This window comes from Hemitrygon akajei, chromosome 1, assembly GCF_048418815.1.
Source record: "Hemitrygon akajei chromosome 1, sHemAka1.3, whole genome shotgun sequence".
Lineage (NCBI taxonomy): Eukaryota > Metazoa > Chordata > Chondrichthyes > Myliobatiformes > Dasyatidae > Hemitrygon > Hemitrygon akajei.
Genome location: NC_133124.1, coordinates 169,521,326 through 169,543,179, shown reverse-complemented (window position 1 = coordinate 169,543,179; position 21,854 = coordinate 169,521,326). Strand labels below are relative to the sequence as shown.

General features: G+C 41.3%; 1 protein-coding gene across 3 annotated transcripts; it reads left to right on the top strand.

Annotated features, from left to right (window-relative positions):
• Positions 1-168: 168 nt before the first annotated feature.
• Positions 169-19,547, top strand: LOC140732187 (Schwann cell myelin protein-like). 3 transcript variants are annotated; one of them, XM_073054451.1, is made up of 6 exons: positions 169-528; positions 5,961-6,263; positions 8,601-8,888; positions 12,750-12,840; positions 18,505-18,596; positions 19,374-19,547. In XM_073054451.1, the coding sequence occupies exons 1-6, from the start codon at positions 414-416 to the stop codon at positions 19,394-19,396; spliced, it is 912 nt and encodes a 303-aa protein (XP_072910552.1). In that variant the 5' UTR covers positions 169-413; the 3' UTR covers positions 19,397-19,547. The 3 variants fall into 3 exon arrangements, 2 of the variants coding, with proteins under 2 accessions (XP_072910552.1, XP_072910561.1); XM_073054460.1 differs by lacking the exon at positions 19,374-19,547 and adding an exon at positions 16,966-17,012; XR_012100016.1 differs by lacking the exons at positions 18,505-18,596; positions 19,374-19,547 and adding an exon at positions 9,579-9,798 and having other exon boundaries at positions 12,750-12,841.
• Positions 19,548-21,854: the final 2,307 nt, after the last annotated feature.

Sequence of the window (21,854 nt, the reverse complement as noted above, 5' to 3'; positions counted from 1 at the left end):
CGGGTCCCATTCCCCTTGCAAAGTAATTTAAACTCTCCCGAACCATGCTAGCAAACCTACCAGCAATTTTATTCACCAATGTGCAAAACCTCACACAAATCGCACCTAAAATTCTTTCACCCAGTTTAGTAGATACTTAACTTTTTTATTTGATTCAGTTATCAGACTTCCCCAGTTACCGTGAAATGTTCCTCGGACACAGTGGGCATTGTATCGTAGCTGTATGGAAATCCCGTGCTCATTTAATTATCAGGAGGGAGACCAGAAACTACGAGGTGTTGGTTAAAAGGTGGAGCAGATCCCCTGAAGCCAGGTGTCACTGTTATCTCCGATATGGGAAAAATATCCAACGCCTATAAAGGACGAGCAGAATTCACCGGTAATCTGTCCTTGAAAAGGTGTTCGTTACGGTGATGAAAGACGTCCAGATGTTTGACCATGGTGAATACTGCTTCCGGGTGACCTTGGAAACTCTACGTAAGAAAAACAAAGAAAAATGGGAAGGTTGTGTAACGATTTCCGTTTCATGTAAGTGTTCTGTTTATCAATTTTTTGTAGTTAACGTTAAAATATACGTGGTCGTTGAAAGTACATCTGAGTTGGAAAGAAATAAGGTGTCGTATTAATTCCCCATCAAGGCGAATAAATAGTGCTTGAGCGATCTGTGCAGCAGAATGTAGTTACATTATCCCACTGTGGCCAAAGTCTGCTCGACTATTCTTCTAAACAAAATTCCAATTTCAGTCAACAATCATGTTTCACAGATTCATAAATTTATATAGCTCGGTCTTTCGCAGCGCATCCGACCTAAAAGGGATTTTTGCTTGTAGTATTTCTCCGTGCTTTGCTGATATTCCTTTAAACCACCCGAATGCCTTTTAACATTTATGATAACACCCTTCTCTACCATTTCCTGTCGTTATTTTATCCATATAGCAATCCACCCTTTCTACGAAAATGTTGCCCCTCAGATCCCGTTTAAAAACCGCCCTTACCTCTGTCATGTGCCCTCTAGTTTAGGATATTTTACCCTGGCGGTTGAGGGTGCTTGGTGGGCTGGAAGAAGAGCTAGATTGATCATTCACCTTGTCTGCGCATTTATGATTTCACAAATCTCTGTTGGTTCATCCCTCAATCCCACTCGCGTCAGGGCGAATAAAGTCTCAGACCATGTAATTTCTCTTTCTCCTCCTGCCCCATTACCGTCCTTGGAAATCCGTTTTGTATCGTCTCCAATTGGACAGCATCATACCCACACAGGGAAACGAGAACTGCCTGCAATACGCAGATGTGGTTTCCCTAATGTCTTTTATCAATAGGTGGAATCAATATTTGAAACACGGGATATTACTGCAAACTGAACATTGCATTTTCGACAATCATAATTTACGATAGCTGTTTTCCATTCAAAACTTTGATAGCATGGCTAGAGTGGATGGAGCCAGCAGTAATATTCCATATCTTTTCTTTGCTCTGGCGATGATCAGGACTTTTAATATCGGTCGACGGCATCCAATTACATTCTCCGCAGAGTCTGCCACTCGCTATAATCTCCAGTTGGAGAGGAAAGGGATAGCGGTACACCAGTCAGTTACAGAGGTGTTCCCGACAATCTGAATGATGGCTGACTAAAAGTTAATCCGGATACACCCTCAGATGTCAAGTTTCCTATGCTATCGTAGATTCCTATTCAAAGTTGATGGGGTTGTTTTGTTTATACCATGATGAGAGAGAGAGGGTATGTCAAATTGCTTGGGTGAACGATTAGTTTTTTCTGTACTTTAGATCATGGCCTTTCTTGGAGGCATTGCTTGGTAGGTGGAGGGTACTGATGCGTTGTTGCCGAAATAAGAATGGAGGAGGGTGACGGCCGTTGCTTCTTTGCTGCTTGTGCGTGGGTGGGGAAGTTGGGGGTCCTGGATTCCAACATTTTTATTGACACTCATTCTTTGGGGCACACTCCTGTTTTCGTGGATGTCAGCGAAGAACAAGAATTTCAAGTTGTATATTTTATAAATTCTCTGATTTTAAATGGTACCGTGGTTCTTTATCTGCATGATAGCGCCAAATGGAATTCCAAAATCTCCTAGCATCACAGAGCTAAAGGGCAAGGAAGAAACCATTGCATTTCAGATGTGGTTTGAGGGGTGTCCATTTGAATACAAAGAGTATTATGAATAAAGCGTTTGAACTTAGAGCGTGGATCAGCACTTGGAGCAATGATTTTCTGGCTATTACAGAGACTTGGATGGTGCAGAGGCAGGAATGGTTACTTCAAGTACTAGGCTTTAGATGTTTCAGAAAAGATAGGGAGGGAGGCAAAAGAGATTGGGGCTTGGCACTGTTGTCACGGCTGCGGAAAAGAAGTCATGGAGGGGTTGCCTACGGAGTCTCAACCCGGATGGAAGTGCGGAATAGTAAGGAGTCTCTCTCTTTTTTTTAAATATAGACCACTCAATAGTAACATGACATCAAGGAGCAGATAGGGAGACAGATTCTTGAAAGGTGTAATAATAACAGGGTTGTTGTGGTGGGAGATTTTGATTTACCAAATATTGCTTGGCATCTCCCTCGAGTGAGGGGTTTAGATAGGGTGGAGTTTGTTAGGAGTTTTCAGAAAGTTTTCTTGACACAATATGTAGATACACCTACAAGAGAAGAGGCTGTACTTGATCTGGTATTGGGAAATGAACCTGGTCAGGTGTCAGGTCTCTCAATGGGAGAGCATTTTGCTGATCATGATCGCAATTCTATCTCCTTTGACATAGCATTAGAGAGTGATAGGAACAGGCAAGTTAGGGAATCGTTTAATTGGGGTAAGGGGAGATATGAGGCTATCATGCAGGAATTTGGAAGCATAAATTGGAAACAGATGTTCTCATAGAATCGTACGGAAGAAAAGTGGCAAATGTTTAGGGGATAGTGGGGTTCTGCGTAGTTATGAGACATGGAAGGGATGGTAGGGCACAGGAACCGTGGTGTACAAAGGCTGTTGTAAATCTAGTCAAGAAGAAAAGAAGAACTTACGAAAGGTTAAAAAAAAACTAGGCAATGATAGGAATCTAGAAGATTATGAGGTTACCAGGAAGAGTTTAAGAATGAAATTAGGAGAGCCAGAAGGCCTTGGCGGACAGGTTTAAGGGAAACCCCAAGGCATTCTACAAGAATGTGAAAAGCAAGAGGATAAGATGTGAGAGAATAGGACCAAACAGGCATGTATAGAACCGGAGGAAATAGCAGAAGTACTTAATGAATACTTTGCTTCAGTGTTCACTACGGAAAAGGATCTTGACGATTGTAGGGATGTCTTTCAGCGGTCTGAAAATCTTGAACATGCAGATATTAAGGAAGAGGAAGTGCTGGAGCTTTTGGAAAACATCACGTTGGAGAAGTCACCGGGAGCGGACGAGATGAAGCCCAGACTACTGTGGGAAGCGAAGGAGGAGATTGCTGAGCCTCTGGCGATTATCTTTGCACCATCAATGGGGAAGGGAGAGGTTCCGGAGGATTGGATGGCAGCGGATATTGTTCCCTTATTCAAGAAAGGGAGTAGAGATAGCCCAGAAAATTATAGGCCAGTGAGTCTTACTTCAGTGGTTAGTAAGTTGATGTAGAAGATCCTAAGAGGCAGGATTTATGAACATTTGGTGAGGCATAATATGATTAGCAATAGTCAACATGGCTTTGTCAAAGGCACAGAGTGCAAAACGAGACTGTTTGAATTTTTTGACGATGTGACTAAACACATTGATGAAGGTAAAGCCTTAGATGCAGTCTATATGGATTTTAGCAAGGCATTTGATAAGGTATCCCATACAAGGCTTATTGAGAAAGTAAGGAGACATGGGATCCAAGGGGACATTCCGTGTGGATCCCGAACTGGCTTTCCCTCAGAAGGCAAAGATTGGTTGGAGGCGGTTCATATTCTACCTGGAATCCAGTGACTAGCGGTGTGCCTCAGGGATCTGTTCTGGGAAACCTATTCTTGGTGGTTTTTATAAATAACCTATGTGAGGAGGTGGAGGGATGAGTTAGTAAATTTGCTGATGAAACAAAGGCTGGGGGTGTTGTGGATAGTCTGCGTGATTGTCAGAGGTTACAGCGGGACATTGATAGTATGCAAAACTGGACTAAGTGGCAGATGGAGTTCAAACCAGGTCAGTATGAGGTGGCTTATTTTGGGAGGTCAAATATGATGGTAGAATATAGCATTAATGGTAAGACTCTTGGCGGTGTGGAGGATCAGAGGGATCTTGGGGTCCGAGTCCATAGGACACTCAGAGCTGCTACGCAGGTTGGCTCTGTGGTTAAGAAGACATACTGTGCATTGGCCGTCATCAAACGCGGGATTGAGTTTAAGAGCTGAGAGGTAATGTTGCAGTTATATAGGACACTGGCCAGACCCCACTTGGAGCTCTGTGCTCAGTTCTGGTCGCCTGACTACAGGAAGGACGTGGAAACCAGAGAAAAGGTGCAGAGGAGATTTACAAGGGCGTGGCCTGGAGAGCATGTCTTATGAGAATAGGCTGAGTGAACCCGGCCTTTTCTTCTTGGAGCGTCGAAGGATGAGAAGTGGCCTGATAGAGGTGTACAAGATAATGAGAGGGATTGATCGTGTGGATAACCATGTAGCCATATAGCAATTACAGCATGGAAACAGGCCATCTCGGTCCTTCTAATCCGTGCCGAACGCTTACTCTCACCTAGTCCCACCGACCTGCACTCAGCCTATCATCCTCCATTCCTTTCCTGTCCATATACCTATCCAATTTTTAAAAATGGCAATATCGAACCTGTCTCTACCACTTCTACTGGAAGCTCGTTCCACACAGCTACCACTCTCTGAGGAAAGATGCCCCCCTCGTATTACCCCTACAATTTGTCCCATAACTCTCAACTCATGTCCTCTTGTTTGAATCTCCCCTATTCGCAATGATAAAAGCCTATCCACATCAACTCTATCTAACCACACATAATTATAAATACCTCTATCAAGTCCCCCCTCAACATTCTACGTTCCAAACAATAAAGACCTAACTTGTTCAACCTAAAGTCAGAGGTTTTTTCCTACGGCTGAAATGGCTAGCACGAGATGGCATAGTTTTAAGGTGCTCAGGTGTAGGTACAGAGGAGATGTCAGGGGTAAGTTTTTTTACGCAGAGAGTGGTGAGTGCGTGGAATGGGCTGCCAGCGGCCGTGTTGGAGGCAAAAATGATAGGGTCTTTTAAGAAATGTCTGGATTGCTACAAGGAGCTTAGAGAAATAGAGAGCTATTGGTAAATCCTAGGTAGTTCTAAGGTAGGGACATGTTCGGCACAGCATTGTGGTCCGAAGGGCCTGCATTTACCCTAGCTTTTCTATTTTTCTTTGTTTCTATGTATATCGCCTTATTATGCATCCTGAGTTCCCCAAAGTGAAGCAGGCTGGTCTCCCAGGATATATTATCTGGCTTCTTGCCATGTCTCGTCCTAAACCAATGTAATCGTGCTGTAATAAATCTGCCATGGGCAGAACATAGGCGTAGTCTGCTTTTCACCTCTTATTTTCCCACTTGTCTCCTGTCTTTCTCTCTCTCTCTCTCTCTCTCTCTCTCTCTCTCTCTCTCTCTCTCTCTCTCTCTCTCTCTCTCTCTCTCTCTCTCTCTCTCTCTCTCTCTCTCTCTCTCTCTCTCTCTCTCTCTCTCTCTCTCTCTCTCTCTCTCGCTCTCTCTCTCTCTGTACCTATCCCTCTCTCTCTTTCTCTCACTCCCTCTCCTCTCTCTGACTCTGTTGGTGTCACTTTCTCTCTCTCCCGCAAACGCACACGCACCCATACTCACACACTCCACACAGAAGTCAAATCAAGAGTACTTGATGTACTGGTATCCATTTTACTAACGGAAGAGTTACAAATCCTCCACTAAATTTAATATTTGAAATCATAGTAATATTTTTAAAATGAATTAATTCCCTTCATTTCAGATAAACCACGGATATCAGTGCCCCAGGATCTTGTCGCTGGGATAGCGAGCTACCTGACCTGCTCAGTAGATCACAGCTGTCCATCGGCCCAGCTCAATCTAAAGTGGTTGCCGGGCGAAAATCTGTGGCAAAGTATTCAAGATTCAAGTGAAAACCGCAAGGATGCTCATGGATCCAGGAGAATTTCTTCCAACTTCTCATTCACCCCATCGTTGTATCATGACGGTACACGTATTGGCTGTAAAATTATACGTGACGCTATCAAAGAGGGTACTGGGACATATTTTACGCTGGATGTGCAACGTAAGTTTCTTCAGAAGTACATTCCATTAGAATGAACATTCTGCTTGTTAGATAGTCGATGGAGCATTCCTTCTCCTCCTTCCTAGTCCCGAAGGTTCCAGAAAACACGAATTCCTACACTAGCCAGACAAACCTTGATTGCTTCAATAGCCAAGCACTTTACGATCACTCCCCTGAACAGCTTCAGCGTTAGAATCGTTGCGGACATTTGCGAGGACAACCCTCCTAGAGAAGAATTCAGCGTTGCTTTCTCTTGTCTGTGCTGACATGCTATTCCCCAAAATAGCAATTTGATTGACTTGAAATACCGTTGTAATTGTGATCCCTATGTAATGGGGATAATGTTATTCGACTTGACAAGACACAGAAAATAAATTTCGGGGATGTGAGTTTTGAGGGTTGGTGGTAGATGAGGGTACAAAACGTGAAACGTTTTTGGACATATACCCAGATAGGAAGTATTTGAAGAGATATGGGCCAAACTTTTATAAGTGGGACTAGCTCAGTTAGGCAATTTGGTTGGTGAAGATGATCTGAGGTAGAAGGGCCGTCGAAAGGTAATAAGAGATGCACATTTATTCTGCCATCCTAATAATAAACATTTGTGCTGTAAGCTAATCGTCCTTCTTCAACCAATCTAGATTTATTGGCTCATTGCAAAACATGATTTTTTGATGCCACACCATTTCGATATCAGTTAGGATAATATTTGCTACAATAGTGCTCTGGTAGTCAGCGCCTTTTTCCAGTACTAACACACGATAAATCTTCGGTCCAAAGACTTGTCAGTGACCCAGCGCTACGAGGTTCACCACCATCGGCTTGGAGATCTCATAAGTTTGGATGAGGAAAGCAGCTCATCCGCGACCAACCGACTTCTGTCTCAATGTCAGTTACCTGCGGTTACTAGAAACCCATCCATGGCATTCGCCCGCTCTACATTGACCCTCCACTCTCTTATTCCTGTTATAGATGTTCTAGAGGTTGACGCAATCAAATACCCCGAAGATCATTCCCTCGCAGCTGAGTATTTTCATCATTTTCTGGTTTATTTTGAATTTAGAGTTTATGCAGTTTTTAAAAAAACATCAATAGTGGGAAACAAATTGAGTTTCAGAGACAGCGTCCAATCCCTACACTGACAGCACCCAAAGTCAGGATAGAAATGGATTCCCTAGTGCTGCGAAGTAGCGGCTCTACCTGCAGCGTCATCGTGCCTTCAGAATTTATTCTAAAGTCATACATTTTCGTTTATTTAACTCAATATAAGGGATTTTAGGCTTAGTCATCGTTTGCTTTTGGACAAATGTCACTTAACATTTCGCTGAGTACATTTGTCGTAATGTATCCGTTTTGTATGGAGACACAACATATCTGTCCACACCTTTGCAGCCGCGGTTTAACGAGGGATCAGATATAATTTGCCAGTTATTATTGGAATCAAAATCAGTTGCAGTTAGAATAAATGCATCTTTTAATTGTCTTAATTGGCTGGTGTAAATTGTTCCTAGTTGTGTGGGCGAAGAGTATACTGTTTGGGTTGCATTTGGCAGCACGGAAGGAATAACGAGCTAGAATTAATAGTGGATAAACGTAAAAAGGTAGGTGATAGTCAGCACGGACTCGCTGGGCAGAATTTTGCTGAATTAAAGTAACCCAGACGGTGGTAGATCTGTGTCTATAAAATTTGCAACTCATGTTAGACATGTTAAAGATTATGAATTTAAAGCTCCAGTTGTTTTATTTTCCTTTCTGTTTGATCTGTAAGGCACAAGTTCATCGTTGCGTGGCCAACCAGCCGGGTCATAGTCCATCCTCTGGTTGTAAAATAATATGTAGGGAAACAATAGAAAGTCCGGGCCGTGCGGTCTCTGCAAACAGAGTGCCTTGACACAGGCCCACGGCTGAACAATCATTGGTCTCGGGTCAATTTTTCAGACGGCTTCCCATTACTCCTGAAGTTCAGTAAAATAATAACACCTCTCCTAACGTAAGGGAGCTAATGCAATAATCTCTTCCGTTCAGTACCATTTTTTTAGAGAAATACAACGTTTTACAACATTAAATCCCCGTTGACCCGGTTCCGAATTGCTTTCTGCAGAAGCGCTCAGCAGGCCAAGCAGCATATACGGAAAAAAATCATGCTGTTTGATGTGGGATGGGTGAAGGAATTGTCGATCTGTCGGATTGAGACCACAAACGAGTGGAGAAGATATCCCATATTACGAAGAGAGAGTGACGATAAAACAGGGACTTGAGGTTAAAATCTCAATTCCGCTATATTTCACAAGCTACATGGCATCAAATATCTGAAATATAACTGATTTAATTATTTAGATCAGCCCGTGTTGGTGTCCGACCCGTCCTGCATGAGCTTTGAGAATTCGGTCAACTGTACCTGCAAAGTTAAAGCCAAGCCCCTAGCAACCATCACCTGGACAGTCAATGGGAAGGCCGTCGACGTACACAGCAAGCATTTCGAAGTCACCCACAGGATGTTGGATAATTTCGTCAAGGAGACCTCGTTGACAATGAGTCACCAGGCTGGCTCCAGCCAACTCATCTCCTGTGTCGCGGTGAACGTGCACGGTATCAGTACCTGGACATTCCAACTCGCATCAGCAGGTATGGGCGAGCTACAGCTATTGTCCTACGCAAATGTAATTGACAGTAAACTCCTTTTATCCTGAACTGAAAGACCAAAGATAAATATGGTTTTCATACTGTTAAATTCTCGTCTGGGTCTCGATCCTTCATGGTATAATCTCTGTTCCACCCAGTCTGTCCATCTCTATTTCTCTTCATCCCCCAACTTTTCTATATATCCCTTTCCTTTTCTTGTGCCTGTCTGTTTGTCTCTCTGTCGGGTGCAGTATGAACTCTGTTTCCGTCTGCCCCCATCTGTCTCAGAAACTCTCCGCTCTCTCTCCCCCTCTCTCTCACACGCACGCTCTCTCTCCCTCAAACTCTCTGCTTGAATCTCGATCTTTTATTCATCTACAGATCACATTCAGAAAAATAATTAAGATATAATTACCGAATTTCCATCTGCAATACGACCAGTGAGAACAATAGGGATCTGTAATCAAACTTACTTACAATATTCAAAATTGTTACGCCATCCTTTAGCTGCCTTCTTATATTGCTGGCTATAAATTATCGAACAGATTCACTAAACACTATGATATCTTCAGGAAGTTCATTTTCAATACATTCATTCCTTCCAGAAGAGGTTAAACGTAGCAGCCAGTGTTGGCATGTCCAGTGTAAGAGGGGGAAGTCACTGTTATTACCATCTTCTCTGAAACTCAACAGGGAACGATGGTGTCAGGAAGACACTCGATCGTTAGCGTGACAGGCAGGAGATACTTGTCCTTGAAGAAAATGCCAGGATTGTCTGACGCCACCCGAGGATGTCGGCGAGCGGCTGCAAAACATTTTCAAGGTGGAAGCTGGGTATTCAGTAGTTCGGTGTACAGCACTGCAATGTCATAGGTCGAAACAACAAGAGGCCTCGCTCAGTGTGTAGAGGAAGGTAAACAAGAAACTCAAAAGTGGTACATCTAAGAGTTGATGTCTAGATTACTCCTGGTGCCCCGTGCAAGTCAGGGCTAGAATAGAAAGTCATAACAGGTGAGCGCCTGACCAAAGAACTAGTGCACGAGGTAGGGGTTCAGATCCTTGGATCATTGGGACATATTAGGCCGGGGTGATCTGTAAAAAAAGGGTAACTAATATTCTGGGCAGTAGGTTCGCTCAATTCGGTTCGACTAATTTTAAGCTAGTTTGGTAAGTGGAGGCAACCGAGCAGAAATTGGAGGGATTGAGAACAAGGCAGGTGTTAAGACCAGTAGAAACAAGCAGGAGTAGTATGGTAATAGTCACAATAGGTAGGGTATGATATTTTTATATCATTCTGATTTTGGAAATATTTGTGTAAATACATGGCTGATCAAATTACAGCATGGGTTAATACATGGAACAATGATGTAGTGGTCGTAACAGAAATTCTTTGAGTTGAGATTAAAGAATAGCAGGTATGATTGCTGAATATTCAATGCTTTCGAAGTTTGGAAAGAATAGAGAAGGCTGTAAATAGAGGGTTGGGGGATCTGCATCATCTCCATAAAACAGGGAACATATCACAGCTGTTACGATGGCACAGAGCAAGAAGGACAGCTAAGTAGTATTATTACTAGTCGCACCAAAGGAGAGTGCATCTCTCGCGGAGGAGGCCCAATCGATTCACCGCGCTATCAAACGGTCACCTGCATACATACTCAGAATCGTTCTGATGCGGTACAACAGCTGCAATCAGACGGGAGAAGCTGAAGGACTCAGGCACAGAGTCTCCATGGGTAGAGCTCATGAATGAGAATGAGACAATCAATCCGATAACATTATATTGCAGAAACTCCAATAACTGCCTGGACATTAAGGAACGGATGTGTAAAAACAATGGAGTAGTTAAATTGACTGATTTCAGCTGCCCTGATTTAGGCAGGGACATGCATAGTTCAAAAAAGTTTAGACGATGCAGAATTTGTTACGGGTCTTCGAGAGGGTATCGTAAAACAACATGTGGTTAACTTAACAAAAAAGGGGCAGTACTAGACTTGGTATTGTGTAACGAGCCAGACCAGGTAACTGCCATTTCATTTTGAGGAACGTTCTAAAACATTGAGCATAACTCCCTGCGATTATAGATGTCTACAGAAAAAAATACTATAAGCATTGACCTTGCGTAAGTGTACAAGACCAAGAAGGACAGATTGCAAGAGTAGTCAGATCAAACTAGGGAGAGTTAATTAAGAACAGGTGTTCTTGGGCAACTCATTATTTGACGTCCAAGATGCTTGAAGACCAACTGCTAGTAGTATAGGACAAGGATATTCCAGGAAGAAGGAGAATTGGCTCGTCCACAGAAGACAGATGTTAACGAATGATAATAAATTTTCTGGCTGGGTGTGTCGAATCAATTTCGGCAAGGAACATTACTGGTACGGTGTTATCCACAGCACATGAGGGTGTCAGACGATATAGCGGAGTCCTAAATCCGTTGACGGCATGTGTGTACAATGACGTCTGGCATTTTTCCCGGCTAAATATGAAGTGTTACACCCATCAAATGTAAAGGGACCGTTAACCGAAATAGCAACAATATAGTCAATAAGTGGAAGGATCTTGTGGTACGCCCATAGCTTCATGAAAGCGAGTATACTGGTTGATATGGTGGCGAAGAAGGTGTGTGGTATGTGAATTTTTTTTTTGATCAGAAAATAAACTGTAATGACGGGTTGGGAATTATTCCGACATTTTTATACAAATCCAGTCGGAAAGCATATGGAGTATTGCATTTAGGTTTCGTCGCCATATTATAAGAAGAATGCCAAGACTTTGGGAAGCATGCAGAAGAACATCACAAGGGATATTTCTAGGGCTAGAGAGCGTCAGCAACAAGGAGAAGTTGGGTAGATTTGGGTTGCCTGCTCCGGAGCGATGGAGGCTGAGGCACGACATGGCAGATATTTAAAACATTTCTGAAGGCTTAGTTAAGGTAGAGAGCTACAATTTTCTTGGTTCCTCAGGACGCTAATATCAGACGCTAAGAGACAAACATTCAAGGAAGGGGAGCGGCTATATTTGTAAGGGACTGTTGGGTGTCAGGAATGTGCTTACAACATTGAGGTCGTTGCTGCTAGACAGAGAAGTAATCAGGCTTTTCTGTCAGAGACTTTTGCTTAAAATATTGAGCACTTAAAGGGCGTTAGTGGATACCTGAAAGTGGAGCCAGCATTGACTCAGTGGGACCAATTGTCCCACAATATTCCACGATTCTTGTATTTTTGCCAATTTCTGAAAAAAAATCGGAACAATATAATTCGAGGTAATTAGGAGAAATAAAACGATTATGCACTGAATGTACACAATCCGTCAGCCAGCAACTGTGCAGCAAGGTGCATTCAGTACCTGATCCGAATTCTGCAAGGCAGACCAAATTAGCACAATATGACAACACATTATTGGAGGAGAAAAACAGAATGCAAGTGATAATTTCCACTTATCAGCATGGAAATTTGGGGTTCTGTCATTCATTCTTTGTTTCGTTTTTAATCCTCCCTGCTTCTTGGATATCTGCGAATTCTTAAAATTTCAGGTTGTGTACTGTACTGTATATTCTGATATTAAAATGACCGATGAACCATTGAACCATTGAACAATTGAATCATAAGTTCAAATCAGTAGAATATTTTGTTTTCACAGCAGACATCATCAGGCAGGGATACTAAATATCGATTTGTTCAGTCACTTAATGCTTTCTGATGAATATTTTATACTGCTTATTTCAAGGCCCGATGATAACACCGCATTTGTATTAGTAAGACCCAGACAGCCAGCGCGACGGGATATTTCACGGTATGCCTAAGTATTTCCTAAAACAGGCATGCTACTGAACGAAAAAAAAAATATTTTTGTTTTAACCAGCTTCCGGATCATGGACGAGGCTCATTGTCGTCTCATCAGGAACTGGCGCATTGGTTATTATTGTAATCGTGACTAAAACATTTGCCTACAGGTACGTGCGTGATCGTGGCAATGATACAGTAATAAATTAACGAGAAGGGTTAACTCGAAATAATCTCAATTGTTCTGGCAACTGTCAGTCAGGAGCTTTCCGGATAAGATCGTCGACAAGGGCTTTGCTGTCAAGTTATTTCAGGGGAGAATGAATTGAAGAGGGGTTGCCTGCCGTATCTGGGATTGTTGCGTTTATACTCTTGACGGGAAAATTAATTAGAATTGTCATACACCAACCATTTCCCCGCAGCTTTCTTCAATGTTCAGTGATGGTCAGGTCAAACATATAAAGAGAGGCATTGTATGAAATCATGACTTTCAGTTTAATATAGTAGAATATAATGACATCGAATTGTACAGTACAGGGTCAGGTCTTATACAGACAAAATTACGAAGCCACAAATAATTTCTTCTAGCTGTGCATAGTTTACATCCCTCAATTCCCGCCTGTACATTTGTCTATCTAGATTTTATTTATACATTGCTATAGTATCTGCTTCAGGGACCGTTCCCGGCATATTGCAGTCTCTGGACAAAAATTATCTTTAAGCTTTCTCTTTTTTGTTCTCTTGAGTGCAGACAATCCAGTATTTGGCATTTCAACGAAGGAAAAATAATCTGTCGACGTTCTTTATCTGATTCACTCATTTTCTAAAAATCTACTGTGCCTCCTCGCAGCTTCCTGGAAACCAAATAAAACAATCCTGTCTTCAATCTGCTGTCAAATGAATACCCTCGAAACATTTTGTTGAATCACTTCTGTATCCTCTTCAAAGACTCTACAAACTTCCTGAACAGAACTGCAAAGAACGACCACCATGCATCCTAACCGAAATTCGAAACAGTCCACCGCAAAATAATTTCCAGATATTTATATTCCATGCCCCGATCGATTAAAGCTTGTTTGCCTTATAATTGTCAGTATGCTGCTCCATTAGAAGTAATTTGTAGCATTAGAAAATGCCGAGAATGTTTCAACAGGATATTTCTTGAAATTGGAAGTTTATTTATTTGGAGAATCTAGATTAGCTGGGGCTATTGTCTTCGGAGCGCAAGAGAGTGACTAACAGTGGTATAAAAATCACGTGCACATAGATTGTGTAGATCAGTCCAGAAGACATAGTAACAGATTTCGCCCATTTAGCCCATGGAGACAGTTGCACCATTTCATCATGGCCGATACAATTTTCAGCTCAGCCCCAATAACTTGCCTTCTCTGCGTATCCCTTCATGTCCAGAAGAAACAAGAAACTACTAAACGCTGCCTTAAATATTCATACAGACTTGACCTTCACAGATGCCTGTGGCAAAGAATTCCAAAGATTCACCACTCTCTGGACAAAAAGAAAATCCTACTCACCTCATTTCTAAAATGACGCCCGTCTGTTCTGCGGCTGCGTCCTCTTGTTCTAGATTCACCCACTATAGGAACGAACCTTTCCACATGCACTCTATAAAGGGCTTTCTTAGGTGATAAAGGAACCACTCATTCTTCTGATTTCCAGAGAATACAGACGCAGGACTATAAAACGCTCTTCATACGTCAAGATGATCAATCCTCGAAATATATTTGTGAACTTCCTTTGAACACTTTCAGCTTCAGCACATTCTTTCTAAGATAAGGGACACAAAACTGTTACATAACTTCAGTGTTTTATATATTCTCAACATTATATCCTTGCTTTTATAGTCTAGCCCTCTTGAAATGAATGATAATATCTCATTTGCCTTCCTCACCATAGGCCCAATCTGCAAATTAAAAATTAGGGAATCCTACACAAGAATTTTCAATCTCTTTGTGACACAGCTGAGTTTTTGTATTTGCTCGCCACTTAGAAAATAGTCAAACCTTTCATCTGTCAAAGTGCATGACCATATACCTCCCCGACACGGTATTCTATCTGTCATTTCTTTGCCCTTTCTCCAATTCTCTCTTAGATGTTTTGTAGACTCTCTGCTTTCTCAATACTACCTAACAGTCCACCTATCTTTATATGATCTGCAAACTTTGCACCAAAACCATCAATTCAATCATCCATAACATTTAAATATAAAGTAAAAATAATCGGTCTCAACACACACCTCTGGAACAATACAATTTACCGGCAGTCAACCAGCTGTATCGTCGCTTCCCGGATTAATTCAGGGTCTGGGACGTCCAATTTAATGTTACTTCAGAGGACTGACGGCATTTATGTTTTACTCTTGTCAATACATGCTAAAATATCAGAATACCCCTTCCTGTCTCAAAATCTGTATGTCCTTTTCGCTGGTTATACCTACGTGTCGCACTCAGTTTGTACCTCGTCCACTTTCTCCGGCCTCAGGCAAAACATTTATTTGCCCCGAGTGGCAATATCGTCTGTAGACATTCCTTCAACGTTTAATATGTGCATAACATTCCACGGGATTCTCCTTCTTCATTCTCGCCAAACGTCATTTTGTGTCCCCTTTCGCCCCTTCAATATTTTTCTGCATTCCCTCACTGTAAATACCGTGACAAAACACACCCATTACTTCGATAGAACGTTACAAACACATGGCATCTCCTACGCTGAAAAGCAAGCATATTCTGCACAGTGAAGCATAGCTTTGCACCGACTTAAGGCAGCCATGACCATTTGCGAATGCACTAATTCCATGTTCGTAATACCCATGGGAAATGAATTTACAATAATAGGTATAGAATTAAGTCATTAAAATGTTTTGAGAAATTGTTGATCAACATGCGAGAAAACTGGAATGAAGAGGCGAGTGTGACTAAATATATAACTATACTACATTTTAAATCTCCTTCTGGCCAAACAGTCTTTCAGTTAAATATCTAAAAAAGGAAAGGCATATCATGTTTAGGAAGTGCTGTACACCCAAAGGTAAGACCGAAATAAATTGTTCGCTGCTTTAAATGAATTGGATAGAATTAATTATTCCAGCGTATAACAGCGGGGGTTAAGAAGAATGGAGTTAAATGCAATTTCATCTATTTTGAGAGAAAAAAAATGTTACAAAAAGATAACGTCGCATTAGAGACACCTATCAAATACAGATGGAGTATTATGAATCAGCATTGGAGGTTTACATTATTTTTATTACATTTATTTTTCTCAGTTCAAGTTGATAAAATCTGAAGTACGGGCATAGCGAAGCACAATCATTTCCCAATTGCTAGGAAGTATCGGGATATTCTATTGGTGTTTAGGATTATGACTTTCTGGAGATATAGATGAATATTGTTTAATGCTCTTGTGCAGAGACTTTGGGAAGATACCAATTGTAGATATTACTATTGGGACAATGTAAATCTTATGCCTATTCCATAATCTCTTTTAGTTCTGCATATTTCTAGAGTTTTTCAACAACTTGATTTTCATGCGTTATATGTGTTTGGAATGGCTGCCTGGAATATTATATCCAGACCGTTATTATTGATTGTTCTATCTGCAGTAGTGGATTGATCGTAATATGATTTGTAAGGTTCTGCGTCTAAAACTATATCAGGCTTGGTGTCTTTTGTCAATTTCTATTTTACAGCACCATTTAGATAAATGACATTTGCTACTCGATCGTGGCTGTATAAGAAATCAGAGTGAGTTTCACTTCTGCAGTAACATGTTATATGTAGGTTGTTTCTGTGTTTTCTTGTCATTTTCTGCATTTTGTGTCTGGAATTTCTTGGTATTTTATTATGTATTTTTGATAGTTTTTTTTGTGTTAACCACCTGGTCCTGTGTTGTCATAAGGAACCACTCTGTTACTGGGATGAGATAACAACTCACGAGAAAAGCGTTCGTTATCTTCTATGGAGGGTCATGTTTTTCCAGTGGTTAACTTTTTCTTTTGTAGTTACGTTTTATTTACTTTTGCGTTGTGCCTTCCTTTAATTTTAGTAGTGTGCAATTCTAATGAGAAATACATCTGCTCGCCTGGAGTGCTGAATCCTGTTCTCGTCGATGAAAATAGATCCTTAAAAGTTTTGTCCTTGAAAGTTGCAAATTTTTAAAACGTCTGTTATTCACCTTTGTCCTTCTGTCCTAGGTAGTGTTAATTTAAGCAGGTTCGACCGTACACAGTGTTGCCTAAAATTTGTCATTTCAGTCCTGATGTTTCTTTGTAATTTTTCCAGATCGGTTTAGGATCAAGATATTGTGCAAAAAGAATACGTTAATACGGGTATAACAAAACAGTTTATTGCCTTTAACATATTTTTGTTATTGACCTCTCCTTGGTGTAATTTCGTACTCCTTGAAGTAAATTCTTTCGAAGGTGTTCCCTTTATCGCAGTATGATCTATCCTTTTTACTTGTTAATATTCGAGATAATTATGTGTTTCATATTCTTCCATCGATTGTATTGCCTTCTGCCACTCTGTTTTGTATTCCACCAACTCTATTGCACGTTTCTTCATGTTTAATGTTAAGGCCACGAGAACGTAGATATAGGAGCAGAATTAGGCCATTTGGCCCATGGAGTCTCCTTCGCCATTTTTCATGACTGATCTATTTTCTCTTGGAATCACAATCTACTGCTTTTTTTTACCATGTCCCATCATTCTCTGACTAACCAAGAATGCACCAACCTATGATTTAAGTATACCTAATGAAAACAAATGCATTTTTATCGTTCCCTGTGCTTTATCAGTTGTGGATGGTTTTCACTTCTTTTAGGGTATCCATCGTTACTTCAGTGCAAACATTCCTTCAATTGTATGTGAATACTTTTTCCTTCGTACTCGAGCTGCTTCTTGATTGTGCATCGCCCTATTTAACCAACTATTAGGGCTAAGCGCATTGTTGCTCAACTGATAATTATGTTGTTTTTTCGTCTGGGACATTTCGTATATTTATTCAGTCTTGCTTTGCACTACGTGTTTTGTTCTATTGTGTGGAGCTTACATTTCCTTAGTGTTTTCCTTAGCTTTCCTCTTGCATTTCTTGCTCGAGTTATAGATTTAATGCTGCTTTACACGTAACTATTATGTCCTTTTTATTACCTCAAGCTGAAACAAACTTGAGGTATAGGCATAGTCACATTTGTTTCTCAATTGTTCTGAACGTTCGGACTATTCTAGTGGTGTTTAGTATTCTAGCTTTCTGGAGAATACACTGAAATTGCTGTGTATCTCCAACTGTTTCATGCTATTATATAGTGAATTTAGGATGAAACCAGTTGTAGATATTACGGTGGTTACAATGCATACCCTGTTCATGTTCTATGGTCTTTCAATTTCCTGTCATATTTCTGATCTTGTCACTTCTGCATTTATCCATGGCAAGTGCGTTTTGAATAGCGTTATCTATTCCGTAATGTGTACCGGCTTGTTTGCACTGTATTTTGAAATTGTGACGGTTATCACGGATAGTCCTGTGTAATAACGGCTTGGTGGTAATCTATTTTGTGGAACCCTGACTCTAAAAGCGGTCCAGACTTGTGTTTATAGTAGGTGGGGTTTTTTTTTGTATGAGTTTATATTTTAAAGCAAAATTTTGGCAAATTTCTCACTTGAATGTGCTTGTGTGAATAACCGGATAGAAAACTGCTGCCGGATTCTGTAATGTGTTTGATTGTTTCTGATTTTTAACATTTGTTGTTCTTGTATTATGTACTTTTGATATTTTTCATGTTAACTACCCGTGATAATAATAATTATTATTGTTATTATTAGGAAGAAGAAGAGAAGAATTACCATTGTTGATGTCAGGAGGGCGGAAAATTTGCAGAGTTCTTCTGATTACCCAGAACACTCATCTGATTTAGGTGCCTGGATTGTCTTTTGCTTGTGTTTACTGGGCAACACGTTAAGTTTCAAAGCTGATGCTCCAGAGTACCCATATAAATATGATGTCCGACGTTCATACACACTTGTACACGAATTTCGACCGCGAACCGCATCCGACTGACGAAAACACCTTTTGATTAAAAATATTAAAGTAACTCCAGTAAAATGTATTGCCCGTTCACGGCAGAGTGTCGGAACATATGTTGCACAAGCGTATGATTAGGCATAATTATCAGATAAATCTTATAAAAATGCATTTCAGAACTGATTACTGATAGCAACAAAAAGTTGAATCAGTGCCATCATTTTGATTCATGAAAGCATAAACGTTAAGCAGAAGTTAAGACCCCGATAGCATGAGAAACTTAAAGTCACAGTTGATGAGTCCAATGCGCAGACTCAAATACCGGATTAAATTGGAGATTTTTTCGTTTTCACTAGTTACATTTCCTGCAACAGCAGCCCATCCCTGGACTGGTGTATCAGTGTAAGTAGGAAGTTGTCGTAGAGATTGCACCATACTCCATTATTTGGCTTGGCAGCACTTTCCACACATCAATTATTATCTTCAAGTACATTTATTACTGGTCTTAATATAGAAAAACAACTCGATAATAGGGTCTTCACAAACAATTACACCCATGTTAGCAATTAACATACCAGCATATGTGTCTTTGCAATATATGAGGAAACAGGAGAAATCGTTTAAATAGTCTATCGATCTATCAATTCATTTATCAATTTTTTCCTTTCAGCGTCTGGAAAAAATGATTTTTAATACGAAACGCATAAAAACACTGGAAGATTAGTCCAGTTACCTCTCGTCAGGTTCGCCGGACTTATTTCTTAATCATCTATTTGTGAAACTGGATAGCAAATCCCGCGCTGCAGTCGCCTTCGTTTGATACATTCCGAACACTGAACAAGATAGCATCAGAAAGAGTGTTGTAAATGCTTTGAAAATAATTTAAATGAAGAATAAACGTTCAATAAATTTGTTCTTAACTATTCTGACCTATATTTTACTTTCTGGTATGAACGGGAAGTACGGGTTCTGTCAAAAATAAATGCAGGAAACAATCGGTCTCTTGGCTCTTGGTGATTGACCCAGGGTTTGACCGCCTTAGTGTTAGCAGAAGCATCGTTTAAAATGTCATATATCTAAAGTTCTACCGATCTCGGTCTTAGGTATCGACAGCCAGTGATCCTACACAAGTCACCATGGGCGAGAAGATGCGACAGTTTCTTAACATTCTGCCTGGCACAGATACTTGAAACCACACTCAAACACAAGCACATTAAATTCTATATACATTCTATATGAGATATTATGGCTTCCTTGGCTGCATAAGTCTAGGGCAGAGAGCCTGTGGCTCCACCAAACTTGTAAGATTAGGCGATCCCGATCCCAAACCCCTGCTTGTGTGGATGCCATGTAACTTGTTACCCTGTTACCAATGGGTGCCATGAAATAACAGACAGTACACTGCATACGATTAAAGGAATTATATTTATTAACCTTAACTGATCTAAAACTTAGTAAAGAATAACAAAAAAGTTACGCGGGCATTCTAATTAAACAGTCAAATGTGCACAAGTTGGAACTCATCTTGAACTTGCTTGTCATTCACGAGCTGGACCCTTGTCAGCGTGAATACCCACGCCCTTTGCGATCGTCGATCGCAATCTAACTCGAAAAATAAGAGATTCCAACCGGATCGTATAGGATCACCGATTGTCCTCAGTGTCTTCCCTCTTCATCTGCCGTCGAACAAAAGCCCAAGCCCAACCTTATTCTCCCTTACCAAGAAAACCTCCCGCTAATTGGATGGCACACATTATCCCTTCTTCGATAGTAACCCAAACAAGCTGCTCTTAGCAGAACTACGAAAATGAAATGCATACAGCATAACAGTAAAAAAATACGAACCAGGGCAATACACTCTCCCCGCACCACAAGTAGTCATATCTTTGGAACTGATTTGTCATCCCGTCAGTAATAACACCGATTTCAAAGGAATTTCGTTCTATCAGAACCTCCAGTCTATTTGTAAATGGTAGTGACATATCTCACAAGGGCGATAGCCTCAACTCTCTGTTCTCCCGGTATCACAAAGGCAGCCTCTCTGCGAGTCTCCTGATTGTTTGAGGACTCCTAATTCCATAATCTCCGCCTTCAGTTTCAGACATCCTTTATACCTATAGTCTGCATGGCGAGTCTTCCGGCAACGTATATCCCTCGGCAAGTTGGCTGAGCTAGGCCGCATTCCGAGTTACTTTAGAGACCAGCCTCCTTTCGTGGTGCAGCTGCAAACCTGCCTGTCCACAGATTTCACCTGCCTCAGCGAGAGAAGGTTTGGTAATCTGTGCCCCAGTTAGTGGGGAGTTAGCAAAATGCAGCCTGTGCCACACTGCCACTTACTCATCCTCCGTATACCATCCAGGGTTGAGCGCCGGTCTAATCTTTTCTGTGACTATTCCCTTAATTTCTCCACGTCGCCACAGGGTCTTCTTACTATGTGTAGGGCCCAAGTCAGGCTTTGGGTCAACACGCATCGCTTGTCCCAGAGGTTGAAGGTGGTTCCGATGGAGAATCTTTTCAGTCCCATTCCCATCTTCGGGTTACACCCGGAAAACTGGTACGTTTGCCATCTGACTCTCCACTGCATAGTTTCGTAGCCACCGAGCGGTCAGCCAATTTATGCTTTCTAGGTAGCCCCAATTTCTTTTAAGGACTTGGTCTCCAGGTATGTGTTGGGAGAACTTAACATTTTGATCTTACTTCCTCTTATTTCCTTGACTCTGCTTGGCAGCTGTGATCTCCGTTACTTCATAAACCTTTTTCATCTCCCTTCTGACATCAGACACACACTTCAGATATGTCTTCGGTGGTAGATCTTCCTCGTCATTCTCAAGGCAGAGGTCGATGGGCAGCCTCGCCTCATGCTCAAACATCTTATAATATGGCGAGTACAAGGTAGCATCATTTCGTGTACAGTTCTAGTAGTGGCCAGATGTCCAATATGTTGACTCCAGTTGATCTTTTTGCTGATCTCCATGGATCCGAGCATATGTAGCAAGTTCTCATTAAACTTCTCGAGCTGGGGATTACCCAGGCGCAGCGGGTGATAATGCGTAGTCTACGACTGCTCGACTTCTTCATGGTCAGTAACATATATGAGCTTACTCTCGAAATCCCGTCCCTGATGACTATGTATCCGCCTGCGGAGGCCAAA

Bases quoted from the DNA above. Each gene is read 5' to 3' on its own strand.
- LOC140732187 (XM_073054451.1), top strand. From the start codon at position 414: ATGAAAGACGTCCAGATGTTTGACCATGGTGAATACTGCTTCCGGGTG. The intron at 8,889-12,749 runs GTATGGGCGAGC...TGTTTTAACCAG, and splicing joins ATTCCAACTCGCATCAGCAG to CTTCCGGATCATGGACGAGG. The intron at 12,841-18,504 runs GTACGTGCGTGA...TGTTATTATTAG, and splicing joins ACTAAAACATTTGCCTACAG to GAAGAAGAAGAGAAGAATTA.